Source organism: Euleptes europaea, chromosome 20 (genome assembly GCF_029931775.1).
Source record: "Euleptes europaea isolate rEulEur1 chromosome 20, rEulEur1.hap1, whole genome shotgun sequence".
NCBI lineage: Eukaryota > Metazoa > Chordata > Lepidosauria > Squamata > Sphaerodactylidae > Euleptes > Euleptes europaea.
In genome coordinates this window covers 4,969,357-4,989,246 of record NC_079331.1, presented here as the reverse complement: position 1 = coordinate 4,989,246, position 19,890 = coordinate 4,969,357, and the positions used below count along the sequence as shown (strand labels likewise).

Below are 19,890 nucleotides of genomic sequence, written 5' to 3'. Positions count from 1 at the left end.
GCCGGAGAGGACCGATCTCGAACCTCTCGTTTGTCAGTATGCCGGCAGGGTCGCGGGGCTGCTTCCCATTCCGGCAGCGTTTAAAAAACAAACAAACCCTAGGACAGCAGGCAGAGTTGCCTCCTGAAAGACAAAGGGGACTGTTGAACAAACCTTGGACAGCAGGCACAGTTGCCTCCCAGGCAAAGGTGACTGTTGTCCTATCGGTTTTATGATTTCTAGCTGGTGTAAAATTAGGTTAGGTGAGGAAGGGGGCTTTTTTATTATTATTATTTTTTTGGCCCACGTACAATTTTAAAATCGCAGACGTCAGTTCTGCAGCAAAAAAATTTTTGATTTCGTTCCTGCTGTTGGACATTACGGCACTCTGTATTATTATGTTCAGACTCACCAGGAGCTGGGTATGTGTGGGACTGAAATATCAGTATCCCCACATGCGACTTGTGGACTGACTTTCCCATGTACAATTTCAAAATCGCAGACATCAGTTCTGCAGGAAAAAAATTTTTAATTTTAATCCTGCTCTTGGACATTAAGGCCCTCGGTATTATTATGTTCAGACTCGCCAGGAGCTGGGTATGTGTGGGACTGAAATATCAGTATTCCCACATGCGACCTGTGGACTTACTTTCCCGTGCAGACCGAGTTTGGCACTGAATGCCTGGTGCGCGTGGTTGCGGCGTCTTTTAACACCCAGGTGGCTCTTCTTTCAGGACGTAAATCTACATGTCTGAATCAGGCCCTCTTAGGAAATCACTCATTCGTGAGGTCAAATGGCTTACATCCGTGGGCGGGTGGCCAAATTAAAATACAGTAAGCTTTTTCTTTTCTTAGAGCATTACGCTGTATATGCTCTGTACTTGAGAAAGAATAACGGCGGTCTTGTAGGGTTTTTCAGAAAGCATTGTGGATTGGAAAGAGCCCTTGGCTAAATTCTAAATTATAGAAGCTACCTGAGCTTTCTCTCCTCTGCTATAACAATTAGAATATTTTAGGATTCTCTTCCGCATCCTGCAGTCCAACGCACCCTTACTCAGAAGCAAGCCTCGTCTACTTCAGTAGGGTCTCTTTGCCACCTGATTTTGCTTACCACTTCAGCAGCCACTGTTGAGGGGCCCACCTGTAGGAAATGGAAACCCATCTAATGCCAGCAAGAGGGCACAGAGGATTCTGAGGGAGGGTGCGTTCCCTGGGAACGCTTTCTGCCCATCTGAGCATAAACGGCAGCCAAAAAAAACAAAACCCGAGCTACGTTCAACACTAGTACTAAAAATTGTAGCTACAATGGCTAAAATCATATAGCCCTCATATAAGTAAATAATAAATTCTGTAAGCTTTTTTGCCGTTCTTATGTATTATTTCCATACAATATATCAATCATTGGGTCAATTGCATTTTACATACAGCTTGTCAATACTGCATGTCGATTTCATATTTTCCTCAAGAATTCGCTGTGTAATGGAAAGTTTCAAATTGTCCCACATTTCTTCAGTAAGGAGAATCCTCTATGGAAAATTTTAAAGGCACCTGCAATTGGCAGGTACAGGTGACCGGTTATTTGAGCCTGTTTTCGATATTCTTCATAATTTATAATTTTTCATAGAGGATTCTCCTTACAGAAGAAATGTGGGACTATTTGAGACTTTCCATCGCATAGTGAATTCTTGAGGAAAATGTGAAATCGACATACCATATTCACAAGCTGTATGTACAATGTAATTGACCCGATGATATATTGTATGGAGATAATACATAAGAACGGCAAAAAAGCTTACCGAATTTATTAAGGGTTATATGATTTTAACCCCTTAAGCTACAATTTTTAGTGCTAAAAAAAGGCAACATTTATGTATGCAGGAAGAGGCGTGGTCGCTGGATGGAACCAGATGGATGAAAACCTCGGCATGAGAGATTCTCACTCTTGTTAACACGGTATCACTGTATGACCAAAACATTGTTTTGCTTCTCAGTAAGAATTGTGAAACTGCAGTTATCAATAAGGCAGCGTTTTTACTTTTCTCCTTTCCATGTGACGGCTGATGGTCTTTGCTGCTGTGTGGTGGTGTGTTTGTATTCTGGAGTCATTGCAGAAGAGAGATTCGCCCAAATAAATGGGAGTACAGAAGAAAATGCCTTCTTTAATAATTTAAAGAAAAGCGCAGCCGGGGGGGAGGGGTTTTCCAGTTCAAGCGGACTTACAAAGAAAGCATCAATAAGAAGTACAGATGATTCCCCGAAATTACATGTGGTTTTTTCCGTTTTTAATTATTGTGTCCCCTAGTCTGACAACAATGGGAAACAGTCTTTAACCTTTTTGAGAGAGACTGAACAGATCTTCGAAGAGAGCAGGACAAGCTTTATTCACAAAGTGGAAGTGTTTTATGGATCGGCGTCGGTTTGACCGTTGAATTTCTTGAAGTTCTCTGGCCGTCTTGACAGATCTCTGATGAGTTTGAATGGAACAGGGCAAATAGCAAAGTCTGTGTGCATTAAGGAGAGTCTTTGACAGCTTCTAGCTTGTGGAAACTCACGTGAGATCCATTTTAACTTGTTTTCTAAGCCTGTCCCCCACATAACATTCCGTTCAACACAGTCAAAGGCCTTATTTGCCCTGTCTGGGAAAGATAATACGACTAATTCGGCCCTTGTTACAAACAAGCAAGTAAAACACAGTGACGTTTCCATATTACTGGGCAGCTTTTCTGCATGACTCCACGGCATTTCACTTATTCTAACTGCTACAGCTAGAATTGGTTGTAACCGCTGCCCGAGCATCTTCATGTACCTCTGGCATTCTAGGTACGGCAACTGTGAGAACATAAGCAGTGCACATTTACGCTTGTACATTTGGTCCTGTAAAAAATCAGCCACGCTGTCTTCTTTTGCAGACTCTAGGAACAGGGTTACGGTTTCCTGAAAATAATATACAAGAAAACAGTTACATAGGAAGATAAATAGCACACAATCCAATTAGCAAGTTGGGGACGGGGGCATTCTTTTCAAAATAATCCCTTTTCAGAGGGGATTTGGCTGGTGTGAGTGCCGCATAAGATTGCTCAGCCAAAAACGTGACGCTTCTTCAGAATAATGTGTACAGTGAATGTTTGCATTTTGGGTTTTTTCGTGGACTACCTCTGAACATTTTTCTCGACATGGATACAAGACTGGCCCCCAGCCTGAAAAAAACCCAGAACAATGCCTCGTCTCTCCGTTCAACCTTCTTACCATATTCTCCAGTGTGGTTTTAGCTTTTCTAGCCCCTTTTCGGTTGCTGCTTTTCCATTGTTTCTTGCTTTGATTCCTTTATTCAGTTATCTCTGAAAATAAGTGAACAACAAGAAGGAGTTGGTTTTTATATGCCGACTTTCTCTACCACTTAAAGGAGACTCAGAGTGGCTTACAATCAGCTTCCCTTCCCCTCCCCACAACAGACACCCTGTGAGGGAGGTAGGGCTGAGAGAGCTCTAAGAGAGCTGTGACTAGCCCAAGGCCACCCAGCTGGCTTCATGTGGAGAAGTGGGGAAACCAACCCGGTTCTCCAGATCAGACTCCACCGCTGCAAACCACCGCTCTTAACAACTACACCACAAAAACATCCTTTCAGCCAGAAGCCCCTACCACCACCACACACACACACACACACACAACCTTCCCCAGGCCTCTTTATCATCATATTTGAAATGTACTCACTGTTGCAACCGCTGCCGCCATTTGCCTCGATCAGGTTGTTGCCACACTCGATGGAACTGGCCCGTGGAAAATGACCCTTCCTAGCAAGAAGGGGGGGAAATGGATAACGTGTGTGTTTGTTGCTACCACTTAAACATTCTCATCTCACGTTTTTTTCCTCTCCTCTCTTTTCTGAAGGACCTCGGCAGCAACCGTGGTTCTCTTTCCCCATTTTCTCCTCGCAACAGCCTTCTGAGGCAGGTTAAGCCAAGGAGGGGCGAACCCAAGGTCAGATCTTCACAATCGGGATTTGAACCCGGGTCACCCTAGTCGGGTGTTTGTTACCCCACGCTGCCTCTTGTCTGGATTTTCCAGGCTGCCCGGTTACTTTTAGTATTATACTAACTAACATGGATTAAGTCAAAATCACTTCTCTGTAATGGGCACGGAGTGAAGAAAAAGCTGGCTTTTATACCCCCCAGTTCTCCAGTTTGGAGTCTGCTGCTCGCGTGGAGGAGCTGGGAATCAAACCCAGTTCTCCAGATTAGAGTCCGCCGCTCTTAACCATTACGCCATGCTGGCTCTGAAATATGGGAGGCTGCTTCATACGTCGGACAAGGCCATTCAACATGGCCAGGCACTGTACCCATAGTGAATGGTTACTCCTTTGTCACTGGGGGGAAAATTCCTTAGGTCGGCCGAGTGTCAAAAACATGATTTATACTTGCACTTCCCATGTAAACAGGGCAGCCTGGGCTTATTTTTTTTTTAAGAAGTCCAGCCTCACAGAGCAGTTATACAATTTGGACCTTATAATGCCTCTGTAAACTTTGGTGTGTTTACTGGCAGGGGGGAATTGAAACGATACAGTGACCTGTTAATATCGCAGGCCGGCGCTGCTGCTTTATCGCACGCCAGGCCAGCTTCGTGTGTGTGTGGCCCCTGGACAAATGCAAAGGAATAAATGAATCAAAACAAGCCTGTAAAGAACCCTTTTTAGCAATTATTGCTTTTTACATCGTTGCTCTTCTCCAAGCAACAAGGGCAGGAATGGGAAGCGTTTCAGAAAAAAATCTGTGTCAAGGTAAGAATGGTTTGGCTTTACGACAGTGTTTTTTTTTTATGGCTTCACTCGTTTGTAAAAAGCCGCCTTTATATTTGTTTATGCTGTGACCTTCTCGAGGGAGGGAGACACTGTTCAGAAATCACATTAAATCCGTACGCAGCGGAGCTGTTTTATTCCACTTGAACCAATGTGCTACAGTTATGTTTTAGTGTGTTCAAAAGGTGGCAGTGGGCAGATGAAATAGTCCTTTGATTACGTTCAGGGCTCGGCTGCGTTACTAACAGTGCAATCTGAAGCCGAGAGAGTTACACCCTTCTTAAGTCCGTGGAAGGCGAGGGTTTAGGATTCCGGTGACTCTTCTTTTCCAGTGTGACATGATGTGTATCGCAAAGCACTTCTGTACAGCTACGTACAGGTCTGTACAGGAGAGGGGCCGTGGCTCAGTGGTAGAGCCTCTGCTTGGCATGCAGAAGGTCCTAGGTTCAATCCCTGGCATCTCCAGTTAAAGGGACTAGGCAAGTAGGTGATGGGAAAGACTTCTGCCTGGCTCAGTGGTAGAGCCTCTGCTTGGCATGCAGAAGGTCCCTGGTTCAATCCCCGGCATCTCCAGTTAAAGGACCAGGCAAGTAGGTGATGGGGAAGACTTCTGCCTGGCTCAGTGGTAGAGCCTCTGCTTGGCATGCAGAAGGTCCCCGGTTCAATCCCAGGCATCTCCAATTAAAGAGACTAGGCAAGCAGGTGATGTGAAAGACCTCTGCCTGAGACGCTGGAGAGCCGCTGCCAGTCTCAGTAGACAATACTGACCTCAATGGACATCAACAAGATGCTGGTTTGAGTAGCTTTGTGATGTTTTACCTGCACAGAAGGAAGATCGCTCCAGCCACCAAGACGCTCAGGACAACCACCGAAGCCAGAAAAGCTGCAAACACTTCACCTCTTGTATGGCTCTTGATGCTGGGGAGCAGAATTTCTTCGCAACGAGCTCCTGTATAATTCTCAATGCACCTGCGGGAGGAAAAAGTTCACATGAAACAGGTGTTTTAGGGACTTAGAGCAGCTGCCCTATGAGGAGCGGTTAAAACGCTTAGGGCTGTTTCGCTTGGAAAGAAGGCAATTAAGGGGAGTCATGATAGAGGCCTATAAAATTATGTGTGGTTTGGAGAGAATGGACAGGGAGAAGCCTTTCTCCCCCTCCCGTGATACTAGAACGCGGGGTCTTCTGCTGAAGCTGGAGGGTGAGAGATTCAAAACAGAAGGAAGTATTTCTTCACACAACGCATAGTTAAATGATGGAACTCCCTGCCCCAGGATGTGAGGATGGCTTCCAACTTGGAAGGCTTGAAGAGGGGAGTGGACATGTTCAAGGAGGAGTGGTATTCATGGCTACTAGTTAAAATGGATACTGGTCAAGATGCATCCCTATTCTCTCCAGGATCAGAGGAGCATGCCGAACATATTAGGTGCTGTGGAACATAGGCAGGACGGTGCTGCTGCAGTCGTCTTGCTTGTGGGCTTCCTAGAGGCACCTGGTTGGCCATTTTGTGAACAGACTGCTGGACTTGATGGGCCTGGGTCTGATCCAGACTATAAATCATTCAAATTCAAATAAAGAAATACAAGTTGCTTCAATGGGAAGGGGAGGTGCTTTCCCCCCGGCCTTGGTTTTACCGGAGATCAGAGAAGAGGGACTGGTGAAGGACCTCTCAGTCAGTAGAGAGGATGAGGTTTTCTTTTACATTTCTGCACAGGAAGCAGAGGTTAAAATGTGGATAAAGCCATTCCAAAATGCTTATCGCTCTACTGGGTGCGGGGGAAGGATGCATGGAAGATTTAAAATGTATTATTTAAAGACTTGGATCCAAGAGAAGATTTCCGGGGATAGAAAGAGGGATGGTTTTTACGGGTTCTTCCCCACACACACCACTGCATGTTACCCCTTCACGCTTTTCCGGTGTGGGGGGTAGGGTTGCCAACCTCCAGGTGGTGGCTAGAGATCTGCTATTGATCTCCAGCCAATAGAGATCAGTTCCCCTGGAGAAAATAGCCACCTTGGCAATTGGACTCTATGGCATGGACGTTCCTCTCCAACCCCGCCCTCCTCAGGCTCTGCCCCAGAAACCTCCTGCCGGTGGCGAAGAGGGACCTTTGTGGGGGGGTGGAGGCCTCCATCCTCTAAAAGCAGGATTTTGGGGAGCAGTTTGGGCTTCAGCAGAAACGGGGGGGGACCCCTGTTCTGTAGATAGAAATCGCTGGTGGATCCAATCCCAGAAAAGCTGACGGAAAATCCCAATATGCATGCATTGCCTTAAGTGGTTCGTGTTAAATCTGTTCGTCTGCAGCGGGACACCGTTTTCCTTTTCTCGTTTCCAGCGGCATTGCAGGTTCCGTGAGTTTGGCCACCTTTTTAATAAGCATCACACGTGTACCCACCCACGGCTTGCTTTCTGATTAGCAGTATTAATCAGAATATATCGTATTATTTTTAGAACTCTGTTCTAATCAGAGAAATCAGGGGTTTTTCTCGGTTAACGTGCCTTGGGTATAAATACCGAGTCCTCAGCGGGCAAAAATATCAGCTTTCTTGTCACCTCTGCTCAGGCTGAATCGCTGATCTAGGGTGTTAGTACTCAACGCGGTTTTGAAAGCTGTCTTCTACAATGACTGTTAAACTATGTAAAGGAAATAAGGGCAACTATAATAGAATAGACCGAAGTTGCTTAATTGGGGGAGGATGGGGGGTTATCAGACCCAATCCTAATGCCAGTATGAGCCACCGAGTGAGATGCAGATTTGCAGTAGCAAAATATGATAATCCTTTTTAGGCTGTGCCTAGATCTTGGAAGCTAAGCAGGCCTATTTAGCATTTGGATGGGACCTAGGGTGGCCAACCTCCAGGTACTAGCTGGAGATCTCCTGCTATTACAACTGTTCTCCAGCCAATAGAGATCCGTTCCCCTGGAGAAAATAGCTGCTTTGGCAACTGCACTCTATGGCATTGAAGTCCCTCCCCAAAAACCTCCCGCCAGTGGTGAAGAGGGACCTGGCAACCCTGATGGGACCACCAAGGAAGTCCAGGGTCGCACCGGTTCTTTAAATCCCCCCCAGCCCTTCAGAATTAGGCCTCGGCAACAGCATTACTCCCAGGTGGGGTCCCACACATACACACACATGCCCATTTATCTCAGGACATTTAGCCCTGCTCCTTCAAGGCCAGAAAGAAGCAGCTGCCTTCTATTAGGAGAAGGAAGAGGATTCATGCAAAAGGGTGTGTGTTTCAAGTCACAATGAATTCCTGCTGCAGTAGGAGAACGAGGAAAGGAGGAATTGTCCTTCAGCAATTCCCTCACTCTGAGAAATTGAAGAAGGGCAACGGAAGCCAACTCCTTTAGTAATTCCCATTGTTGGAAAGAATGCCTACTTAAGAGGAATAAAGTCTGGCGCTTTCCATTTTTTTCTCTGCACGTCGTCTCCTGACCCAAACGAAACCGGACTCTGCGGCTGCAGTCCTTGCTTGAGGATGAATCTGACCCAAGGTAGGACTTAAAACATGGACTACTGTATTGCACTGTTGGTGGTAAATTCAAGGCGCTTTACGCATGAGATCAGTTGTTTTGTTAGCAGAGCTTCTGGGACGCAAAAGTGCTGGAAATCTTGAAACCCTGCTGGGAACATCTACCCACAATCCGGTTTGGGCTGGTTATATGGAGCGAGGGCCTGCCTTTAACTTTCTGCCTGAGATAGGGTTGCCAACATCATAAGAACATAAGAAAGGCCCTGCTGGATCAGACCCAGGCCCATCCAGTCCAGCAGTCTGCTCACACAGTGGCCAAACAGGTGCCTCTAGGAAGCCCCCAAACAAGATGACTGCAGCAGCACCATCCTGCCTGTATTCCACAGCACCTAATATAATGGGCATGCTCCTCTGATCCTGGAGAGAAGAGGTATGCATCATGACTAGTATCCATTTTAACTAATAGCCATGTATACCCCTTTCCTCCATGAATATGTCCACTCCCCTCTTAAAGCCTTCCAAGCTGGCAGCCATCACCACATCCTGGGGCAGGGAGTTCCACTATTTAACTATGCGTTGTGTGAAAAAAAACGCTTCCTTTTATCTGTTTTGAATCTCTCACCCTCCAGCTTCAACAGATGACCCCGCGTTCTAGTATTATGGGAGAGGGAGAAAAACTTCTCCACATGAAGCCAGTAGCCCCGTGGCGCAGAGCGGTAAGCTGCAGTACTGCAGTCCAAGCTCAGGTAGCCGGCTCAAGGTTGACTCAGCCTTCCATCCTTCCGAGGTCGGTCAAAGGAGTACCTTGCTTGCTGGGGGTAAAGGGAAGATGACTGGGGAAGGCATTGGCAAACCACCCCATAAACAAAAGTCTGCCTAGGAAATGTCGGGATGTGACGTCACCCCATGGGTCAGGAATGACCCGGTGCTTTCATAGGGGACCGTTACCTTTTTACACATGAAGCCAGCTGGGTGACCTTGGCTAATCACACTCTCTCTCTGCCCCACCTCCGTCACAGGTTGTCTGTTGTGGGGAGGGGAAGGGAAGGCGATTGTAAGCCGGTTTGAGTCTCCCTTAAGGGGCAGAGAAAGTCGGCATATAAAAACCAAGTCTTCTTCTACTGATTTCATCTCGACTTGGGGGCGGCTGGCCCCACTGAGCTGAGGCAAGTCTTGCTGAATTCCAAGGGGCTCCTTGAGCCAAGATGCTGCTGTTTCCCCTTTGTGTGGCGTCTGCTCCCCAAATAGGGGGGCAGCCCTGTGGGTTTAGAAACGCTGCGGCCACGCGGAGGGAAGTCTGTTCCGTTACCGCTTGCTGGGTCTCTCCTCCCTGGCTGGGAGGCAGCCCAAAGCAAACTAGAATTGTCGTTTCCTTCCCGGGCTTTTATGAAAGGGCATGTTTGTTTGTTCAAAACAATGGAGCAATTCTGCTGTGTGCATAAATCCACAGTGCGGAGAAGGTTCTGTTGCGTCAGGCGTCTCTGGAAATGACCTGATTTAGCACTTTGCTTATCTCGCCAGGGCATCTTTTCATCCACGTTCCCCCATCAACTACCGTCAGTCTAGCACTGACCAGGTTTCCCCTGTTTTTCTGTCTTTAAAACTTTTCTGGGAGGGTTTTTTTTGGGAGGGGGGGGTGGATGGCAAAAGAAAAGTTTTTGCTCAGATGCTGACAGGGATCTAGATCTCTTCCTTGGAGGCAGCATTTCTAATTGATGGAATATCACGTTTTCCTAGAACCCAATGCGGAGAGGAATTGGGGATAGCACTAAACACTTTCATTCATTCATTCATTCATTCATTCATTCATTCATTCATTCATTCATTCATACACTGCCTTTTCCCCAATGGGGCCCCAAAGGAGCTTATTTCGTTCTTCTCCCTACCATTCTATCCTCACAACCACCCTGTGAGGTAGGTAAGGCTGAAAGAGCTTGACTGGCCCAAGGTCACCCAGCAGGCTTCCATGGCATGGGTGGGGATTCGAACACAGGTATTAGAAGAAGAATTGGTTTTTATATGCCGACTACTCTACCACTTAAGGGAGACTCAAACCAGTTTACAATCCCCTTCCCTTTTCCTCCCCACAACAGACACCCTGTGAGGTCGGTGGGGCTGAGAGAACTGTGATTAGCCCAAGGTCACCCACCTGGCTTCGTGTGTGGGAGCGGGGAAACAAATCCAGTCCACCAGATTAGCCTCCGCCGCTCATGTGGAGGAGTGGGGAATCGAACCCGGTTCTCCAGATCAGACTCCACCGCTCCAAACCATCGCTCTTAACCACTACACCACGCTGGCTCTATTACCAATAACCTACATAGAATCTCAAGAGACATCATTCATCCCAATAGATCTGATAGTTTAAGGGTTAGAATCTGAGTAGATTAGGCCCAGGATGTTAACCCTGCCTGCATTTGCCAAGTCTCTTTTTTACTGATTCCGACCCTCAGGAATTCCCCTACGGTCGGGAATTGAAATCTATTAACCTCCCCTGCGATGTTTTCTGTTTACACAGCCACAGTTGTTTGAGAGGGGCTGGATGTTCCTGTCAACTTAGTCCCTGCCAACCAGGTGGGGTTAGGGCTGCCAGCTCCAGGCTGGGAAATACCTGGAGATGTTGGGGGTGGAGCTTGAGGAGGGCAGGGTTTGGAGAGGGGAGGGACTTCAATGCCATAGAGTCCGATTGCCAAAGCGGCCAGTTTCTCTAAGGGAACTGATTTCTATCACCCGGAGAACAGTTGTAAGAGCAGGAGATCTCCAGCCACCACCTGGAGGTTGAATAAGAATTATGACACCTCTGTGCAATATGTTAGATACAACAAAACCTGACACAGAACGGCAAAATCAGTTTATAGTCTCTCTGCGGTGTAGTGGTTAAGAGCAGTGGCTTGGAGCGATGGAGTCTGATCTGGAGAACCGGGTTTGATTCCCCACTCCACATGAGCGGCGAACGCTAATCTGGTGAACTGGATTTGTTTCCCCACTCCACCAGATGAAGCCAGCTGGGTGACCTTGGGCAAGTCACGCTCTCTCAGCCCCACCTACCTCACTGTACCCCACCTGTCTGCTGTGGGGAGGGGAAGGCAAGGTGATTGTAAGCTGGTTTGAGTCTCCCTTAAGTGGTAGAGAAAGTCGGCATATAAAAACCAGCTCTTCTTCTTCATCTATATTGTCACCTCATATATCCACATTCACATTAAAGAATCTTTAAAAAAAACCTACAGCAAGTGCATGGATTGTTAACACAATTTTGTGGACTCAAATATGGACTTTTTGATTAAGATATTCACCGTATATGGACTGCACACTATAGGTTTTGTTAAGATTCTTTAATGTGAATGTGGTTATAGAAGAGGTGAGACTATACGCTGATTTTGCCGTTATGTGTCAGGTTTTGGTGTAACCACCTGGAGGAATAGCTACCCAGGCTGAAGTTGGATCCTTCCCATACTGATGTAAGCCCAAAGCAGGCATGACAGAAACCAGCCCTTACGTCGTTCTGCCCAGCAGCCGTTCACTTTCTCTTATTATTTCCACTGCCGCTGATTACCAGGATAGTCGAGTGTAAACAGAGCCGGTCTCGCTTATAATTAGCCTGCTTGCCTGACTGATAAGGAGCATGCCCGGAATGAGCACAGGGGAATAAACTATTCCAGTCTATTGAGCCGGCCCTCATCCATGAGTTATTCCTGCAGGGCAAGGCAGAAATGCTATTCAATCCCACCCAACCCCTCCAAACGGAGCACAACGCTGCATCAGCAGAAAAGTTAACTCCAGCACAGCAGTGTGAGTAGGAGGTTATTGTGGATCTACAGCAGGGCACCTGGGAGCAGGGTTCCCAGGTCCCTCTTCCCAGCCGGTGGGAGGTTTTTGGGGCGGAGCCTGAGGAGGGTGGGGTTTGGGGAGGGGAGGGACTTCAGTGCCATAGAGTCCAATGGCCAAAGCGGCCATTTTTCTCCAGGGGAACTGATCTCTGTCGGCTGGAGATCAGTTGTAATAGCAGGAGATCGCCAGCTAGGACCTGGAGTAGGAAATATTTGTTTCCTTAAAAAAAAAATGGTTCTAGTCCAGTATGTGGCCTCTACAAAGTAAATCCCCCCGGGGAGGGGAGTCACAAAACATTATCAAATTTTTTAGTTTACCTGCAGAAAGGACTGGACACAGTTGGAATCATATAACAAATCCCACCGTTCATACAGAAGGTTCCGTAACTACTGCCGCAGAGTTCTTCATGATCTAAAAAGGAACAACGAGGAGAAATTTATTGTGACTTATAGCCTGGCATTGGTCAAACCGGGGAGAAAGGCAGGATATAAACGCAGTGAAATAAGTAGTGAAAATAGTGAAATAAATAATCTGAGAGGCATTACGGAGGCCTACGTCCCCAAGGGAATTAGAACATGTTTGCAAGAGTCCAGACCTCGATACTAGAAGTATTGGCTTCTACATAACGTTGCCAGGTTCCTCTTCGCCACCGGCGGGAGGTTTTTGGGGCGGGGCCTGAGGAGGGCGGGGTTTGGGGAGGGGAGGCACTTGAATGCTATAGAGTCCAATTGCCAAAGCAGCCTTTTTCTCCAGGTGAACGGATTTCTATTGGCTGGAGATGCAATGTAATAGCAGGAGATCTCCAGCTAGTACCTGGAGGTTGGCAACCCTACTTCTACAGGGCCTGGAATTTCTCTGCCTACAGTGAATGTGTGTGTCGAGTGCCATCAAGTCACAGCTGGCTTAGGGCAACCCAGTAGGGTTTTCAAGGCAAGAGACTAACAGAGTTGGTTTGCCATTGCCTGCCTCTGCTTTGCAACCCTGGTATTCCTGGGTGGTCTCCCATCCAAATACAGGCCAGGGCTGACCGTACTTAGCTTCTGAGATCTGATGAGATCTGAGCAGTAAATACCAGCAAACCAATAAAAATCGCTGCTTCCCCCACAGGGCAGTTTTCCCCATGGAACATCAAGGAACTTGTGAAACACCTATAGAATAGAATCAGAGTTGAAAAAGACCACCAGGGTCGTCTAGTCCCAACCCCCTGCACAATGCAGGAAATTCACAACTATCTCCCCCCCACACACACCCAGTGACCCCCCTACTCCATGCCCAGAAGATGGCCAAGATGACCTCCCTCTCATGATCTGCCTAAGGTCACAGAATCAGCCTTACTGACAGATGGCCATCTAACCTCTGCTTAAAAACCTCCAGGGAAGGTTAGATGGCTATCTAACCTCTGCTTAAAAACCTCTAGGGAACCTCCTCCTCACCACCTCCCGAGGAAGCCCGTTCCACTGAGGAACTGCTCTAACTGTTAGAAAATTCTTCCTAATGCCTAGATGGAAACTCTTTTGATTTAATTTCAACCCCGTTGAAATTACATAAATAGATATATATTCTTAAACCTTCTAAATGCAACGGGTTGGGTAAATGAGGGGTGCGCTTATGCCGCCTCTCGATCTCCGTGCCCTGTTATTTGGACCACGGCCACCGAGAAGGAAGAGAGATTATTTGTTGCGCCTTTGCACATGAGGACCAAACGTTTCCATTAAAAGCAGAATCGGTTCAGGGCATCACACGCTTTGAAGCGATGTGCGATCTTACACATGAGGCGTCATAGGTACTTGTGAGGCTGCTGCCCCATTTTCAGGTGCTGCTAGAAATATCTTTAAATGGAAAGACAGCCCTGTGACGGCGGAGGGGGGTACATCTCACTTTGCAAGCGATTTAAGTTGTGGCAAGTTCTCCTCTCCCCCCTCCCCATACTGAGAAAAAAAAAGTATCTTGGATGCCAGCATTTAGAACATAAGAAAGGCCCATCTGGATCAGACCAAGGCCCATCAATTTTAGCAGTCTGTTCACCCAGTGGCCAACCAGGGGCCTCTAGGAAGCCCCCAAACGTTAAATTAGGCCCTTAACTCCCTGCCCTCACAAAGCAAAGAGAAACGTCCAATGCTGCAGCCAGTAATGGAAATATTGTGCCGCTCAAGTCGGGAGCAAGTTATGCCAGGAGGGTGGAGAACACCTCTTCACTCCCCACAGCTGTTATTACAGAATAAGAACCAGATCTGCTTGTTCCCCCGGTCCTCTTTCTTTGAATAAACTCATCCAACCTGAACTTCTCTCTCTATTTTGATTTTGATTCCGTACAGCTGGCTGGAAAAGTTTGCATCTTATTGAAAGAGACGCCCCGGCCATGACTTTTGTGACTTGAAGCTACTGATGAGACTAGAATGTGTTTAGACTAGGGATGCCAACCTCCAGGGACTAGCTGGAGATCTCCTGCAATTACAGCTGATCTCCAGCCGATAGAGATCAGTTCCCTTGGAGAAAACGGCCGCTTTGGCAATTGGACTCTATGGCATGAAAGTCTACTTATAGACTCATGGAGTCAAATACTTATATAGTCTATACTCCATGAGTATATAAGTATTTGACTCCATGAGTCTAATGTCGGGAGATAGTGGTGGAAGAGTGTGTGTATAGCACTGTGAATAAACAACTGCAATTTCTACAAGCTCTACTAGTACTGGTGGTTATTCCTGGGCGTTGGCACAATCCGCCAGCTCCCGCAACAGGGGTGATGTCACATCCTGACGTTTACTAGGCAGACTTTGTTTACGGGGTGGTTTGCCAGTGCCTTCTCCAGTCATCTTCCCTTTACCCCCAGCAAGCTGGGTCCTCATTTGACTGACCTCAGAAGGATGGGAGGCTGAGTCGATCTTGAGCCGGCTACCTGAAACCAACTTCTGTCAGGATCGAACTCAGGTCGTGAGCAGAGCTTGGGCTGCAGTACTGCAGCTTACCACTCTGCGCCACGGGGCTCTTAGATTAAATATATTACGAACAAATAAATCCAGGAATCCAAGGCCTAGGGACTGGAGGGGTTCAGAGCTGTTGACAGGAAGGGGTTTAGACAGAAAAGTGTCTGTCTGACATTTGGATAAGGTTTGATCTTAATTAAGGTTCTTGTTTGCCCGTTTGCTATTTTGCAAATTACAAGACACCTTGAGTTGTCAAGGATGGCAAAAAGATGGGAGCAGAAATGTTTTCCGAATAAAATTAAGGGCATAGTAATTCAAAACAGCTAGACAGACATCTGGCTATATTTCTATAATGTATTCCAACAGTGGTATAATAAAAGGGTAATATAAATACTGACCACGTAAGGCAAGCATTCTACAGAAGAATCCATGATTCATACCTTATTGTTCTATTAAAGTAAAAAAAAAAAAGTTTCATATGCTATTTATTTATATTCTTATCCTGCCCTATCCCACGGATTCAGGACAACTTACAATTTGACAACAGAATTCCAAAGGGGCAGTTACACTGTTTTGAATAAACAGGAAACATTAGCAGATTCCCCTTCCCTTCTCCTTGTGTACAGTATAGTGATGGAGTGGGGCTGTGGCTCAGTGGTAGAGCCTCTGCTTGGCATGCAGAAGGTCCCAGGTTCAATCTCTGGCATCTCCAGTTAAAAGGACCAGGCAAGTAGGTGATGTGAAAGACCTCTGCCTGAGACCCTGGAGAGCCGCTGCCGGTCTGAGTAGACAATCCTGACTTTGATGGTCTGATTCAGTATAAGGCAGCTTCACGTGTTCATGTGTATATGTGGAATCACATGCCTTAAGAGTTTTTTAAGAGCCCCGTGGCACAGAGTGGTAAGCTGCAGTACTGCAGTCCAAGCTCTGCTCACGATTTGAGTCGTGGAAGTTGGTTTCAGGTAGCCAGCTCAAGGTTGACTCAGCCTTCCATCCTTCCGAGGTCGGTCAAATGAATACCCAGCTTGCTGGGGGTAAAGGGAAGATGACTGGGGAAGGCACTGGCAAACCACCCCGTAAACGAAGTCTGCCTAGTAAACGTCGGGATGTGACGTCACCCCATGGGTCAGGAATGACCCAGTGCTTGCACAGGGGACCTTTACCTTACAGTATAGTGAGACGCCCTTTCCATTTCCCCGAATGCAGTTGCTTCTCCCAATCCCAGGAAATTGGCTAATCTGGATTGCGAATGGGTTTGACATCTCTTGCTTGGGAAATTCCTGGAGATTTTGGAGGCGGAGCCTGGGTTTGGGAAGGGGCGGGATCAGAAAGGGCAGCAACCAACAGGAATTAGGGACGGCCGTTCGTGCAACTTTCGGCAACCTTGCTAGGAGTGACCTCTGGCAGAAATTGGAGAAACAGGTTAGACTGGAGACCAAGAGAGGGTGGGGAAATGTGCAAGTGCTGCTTCCACGTGCTAGCTTAGCTCATTATCTACAGGCCTGCTGGAAGTTGTTACTCATACGGAGCCGTAATTCCCCACTTTTGCTAGCCCACGTATAAAACATGGATAGAGTCGAACCGTGTAACTCACCCTGGTACCTGTTTGGGCATGCTGTGATTAATCTACTGGGAAGAATTTGGGTACAACTGTTCAAATTAAGCATATATTTTTTCTTGGGCAAGGTGGGGGGGAATAAAGTATGTGTGTGTGTAAAGTGTCGTCAAGTTGAAGCAGAATTATGGCTACCCCTCATGGGGTTTTCAAGGCAAGAGACCAACAGAGGTGGTTTGCCACAGCCTGCCTTTGGGTAGCAACCCTGGACTTCCTCGGTGGTCTTCCATCCAAGTACTAACCAGGGCCAACCCTGCTTAGCTTCTGAGAGCTGATGAGATTGGGCAAGGAAATAGGGTTGCCAGGTCCCTCTTCACCACCGGTGGGAGGTTTTTGGGGTGGAGCCTGAGGAGGTTGGGGTTTGAGGAGGAGAGGGACTTCAATGCCACAGAGTCCAATTGCCGAAGTGGCCATTTTCTCCAGGGGAACTGATCTCTGTCGGCTGGAGATCAGTTGTAATAGCAGGAGATCTCCAGCTAGGACCTGGAGGTTGGCAATCCTACTAGGAAATGAGAAGTCTTCCTTTTTAATCTCGCCTCCACTTAGAACACAATCTCTCAGCCTTTGCTACTCATCTGTAATACGAGGCCGTGGTTCAGTGGTAGAGCATCTGCTTGGCATACAGACGGTCCTAGGTTCAGTCCCCGACATCTCCAATTAAAGGGACTACGCAAGAAGTTGATGTGAAAGACCCCTGCCTGAGACCATGGAGAGCCGCTGCCTGAGCAGACAATACTGACTTTGATGGACCAAGGCAGCTTCACGTGTTCATGTGATTACAATACGCGGTTGTTATCAGGACCACAGCAGGACAATGCGCTCTGGAAATGTGAAGGTTATTGGTTTCCTGGGATCATTCCCAACCAGCCACCGAGATGATCCATCAGGTCGCAGAGTATTCAAATGTACAGAACTCCAACCAGTTGTGCATAAAAGACTGGGATGAACGAAAACCCAAATTACCTGTTCGCATATTATTCTGACAACAACTGGTTATTCTCGGCTGCAGGCTATTCTTCGAAAATTGCCCTGAAGAGAAAAAAAGAAAACTACTTATTTTAATCCAAATGTTTTCTGTTTGATTAAACTTGTTGGGTTATATTCAGCTACGTGTCAAAACGAAAAACTTTGCCTCTCCACTGACAGCAAATATCCAGGACCTTCTGTGTAAACTCAATTAATTTTAAAGCTAACGGCAAACATTCCTACGTACTGTAAAAGTTGGTAGCCTTTGCAGACCTGGCGGTATTCATAAAAATATTCATCTGGATATTTTCTTTCAGTTAGAACATGAACATAGGAAGCTGTCATACTGAATCAGACCATCGTTCCATCAAGAAGAAGAGGAGTTGGTTTTTATACGCCAACTTTCTCTACCACTTAAGGAAGAATCAAACCGGCTTACAATCACCTTCCCCTCCCCACAACAGACACCCTGTGAGGTAGGTGGGGCTGAGAGAGCTGTGACTAGCCCAAGGTCACCCAGCTGGCTTCATGTGTAGGAGTGGGGAAACCAACCCAGTTCACCAGATTAGCCGCCACTCATGTGGAGGGGTGGGGAATCAAACCCGGTTCTCCAGATCAGAATCCACTGCTTCAAACCACCGCTCTTAACCATTACACCAAGCTGGCTAATTAATGGCCACTCAGACTGGTAGTGGTTCTCCAGGGTCTCAGACAGAAGTCTTTCAGATCACCCACTCCTTTAACTGGAGATGCCAGGGGTTGAACGTGGGATCTTCTGCATGCCAAGCAAGTGCTCTAGCACAGAACCATAGCCCCTTTCCCAGTGCTTCCTCTGTTCCAGCAAAATTACCATATTCAGGATTACTGCCTGGGAGAATATGTAGTCATTCCAGTGCTGCAATTAATTAAACTTACTCTTAACCTGTGGATGGTATTCAAGTAAACCTCTATAATACCAGTGCCTGGAGGCAACATCAGGGGAAGGCCTGGGCCTCTGTGCCCTGTTGTTGGACCTCCAGAGGAACTATTTGGCCACTGTGCGAGACAGGGTGCTGGACTAGATGGACCACTGGTCTGATCCAGCAGGGCTCTTCTGATGTTCTCATGAAGGTCTTGGCCTCTATGCCCTGTTCTTGGACCGCCAGAGGACCTGGCTGGCCACTGTGCGAGACAGGATGCTGGACTAGATGGACCACTGGTCTGATCCAGCAGGGCTCTTCTGATGTTCTCATGAAGGTCTTGGCCTCTGTGCCCTGACATTGGACCTCCAGAGGAACTACTTGGCCACTGTGTGAGACAGGGTGCTGGACTAGATGGATCGCTGGTCTGATCCAGCAGGGCTCTTCTGATGTTCTCATGAAGGCCTCGGCCTCTATGCCCTGACATTGGACCGCCAGAGGAACTGGTTGGCTACTATGTGAGATGGGATGCTGGACTAGATGGGCCACTGGTCTGATCCAGCAGGGCTCTTCTGATGTTCTCATGAAGGCCTCAACCTCTGTGCCCTGTTGGACCTCCAGAGGAACTGGTTGGCCCCTGTGTGCAACGGGATGCTGGACTAGATGGACCACTGGTCTGATCCAGCAGGGCTCTTCTTGTGCTGTTGTGATGCAGCATATTTAAGCTTCTTCAGTAGCTGGTTAAGTCCAAGTCATACTAAATTGGAATTGTGAAGACATCAAGGAACAATTACTAAATAGCAAAGAGGGGGGTTGGTAGGGTTGCCAGGTCCCTCTTCTCAACCGGCGAGAGGTTTTGGGGGCGGAGCCTGAAGAGGGCGGGGATTGGGGAGGGGAGGGACTTCAATGCCATAGAGTTCAATTGCCAAAGCGGCCATTGTCTCCAGGTGAACTGATCTCTATCGGCTGGAGGTCAGTTGAATTAGCAGGAGATCTCCTGCTACTACCTGGCAGTTGGCAACCCTAGGGGTTGGTGTTACATTGTTGTTGTTGTTGTTCTACCATGCTGATCCTGCTAGAATCTGATCTAGAGTTGCCATCTGATCTACGGTTGTTCATTCCCACAACATACCATACTTTGGACATGGTTTCTATCACCTTAATCAACAGAAAACTGATGTCCCCCCTCTTAAAAAATAATATTTCAAACTCTTAATGAATTCGCCTCCCCTCACTGCGGGATATAAGAAGTAAACAGACAAACAAGCAAAGTATTCTGTAAGGCTAAATTCCCATTCAGTTATTTCTATATTGAGTTTCTTGCTGAAATAGCGAGTCCTGTCCTCGGCTAAACAACATTTTGAACTACGTGGATTATTAAACTACACGTTTCCAATGTTACTTCCTTTTTG

At 47.2% G+C, this 19,890-nt stretch overlaps 1 protein-coding gene across 1 annotated transcript; it reads right to left on the bottom strand.

The window, feature by feature from the left end:
• Positions 1-5,586: 5,586 nt before the first annotated feature.
• Positions 5,587-17,625, bottom strand: NRG4 (neuregulin 4). Its single transcript, XM_056865984.1, has 3 exons — positions 17,577-17,625; positions 12,389-12,482; positions 5,587-5,740 (listed from the first exon to the last, which is right to left on the bottom strand). The coding sequence occupies exons 1-3, from the start codon at positions 17,584-17,586 to the stop codon at positions 5,587-5,589; spliced, it is 258 nt and encodes an 85-aa protein (XP_056721962.1). The 5' UTR covers positions 17,587-17,625.
• Positions 17,626-19,890: the final 2,265 nt, after the last annotated feature.

Coding starts and splice junctions, on each gene's coding strand:
- NRG4 (XM_056865984.1), bottom strand. Junction 5,741..12,388: donor GTGTCCAGTCCTTTCTGCAG/GTAAACTAAAAA, acceptor TTCCTCCCGCAG/GTGCATTGAGAATTATACAG.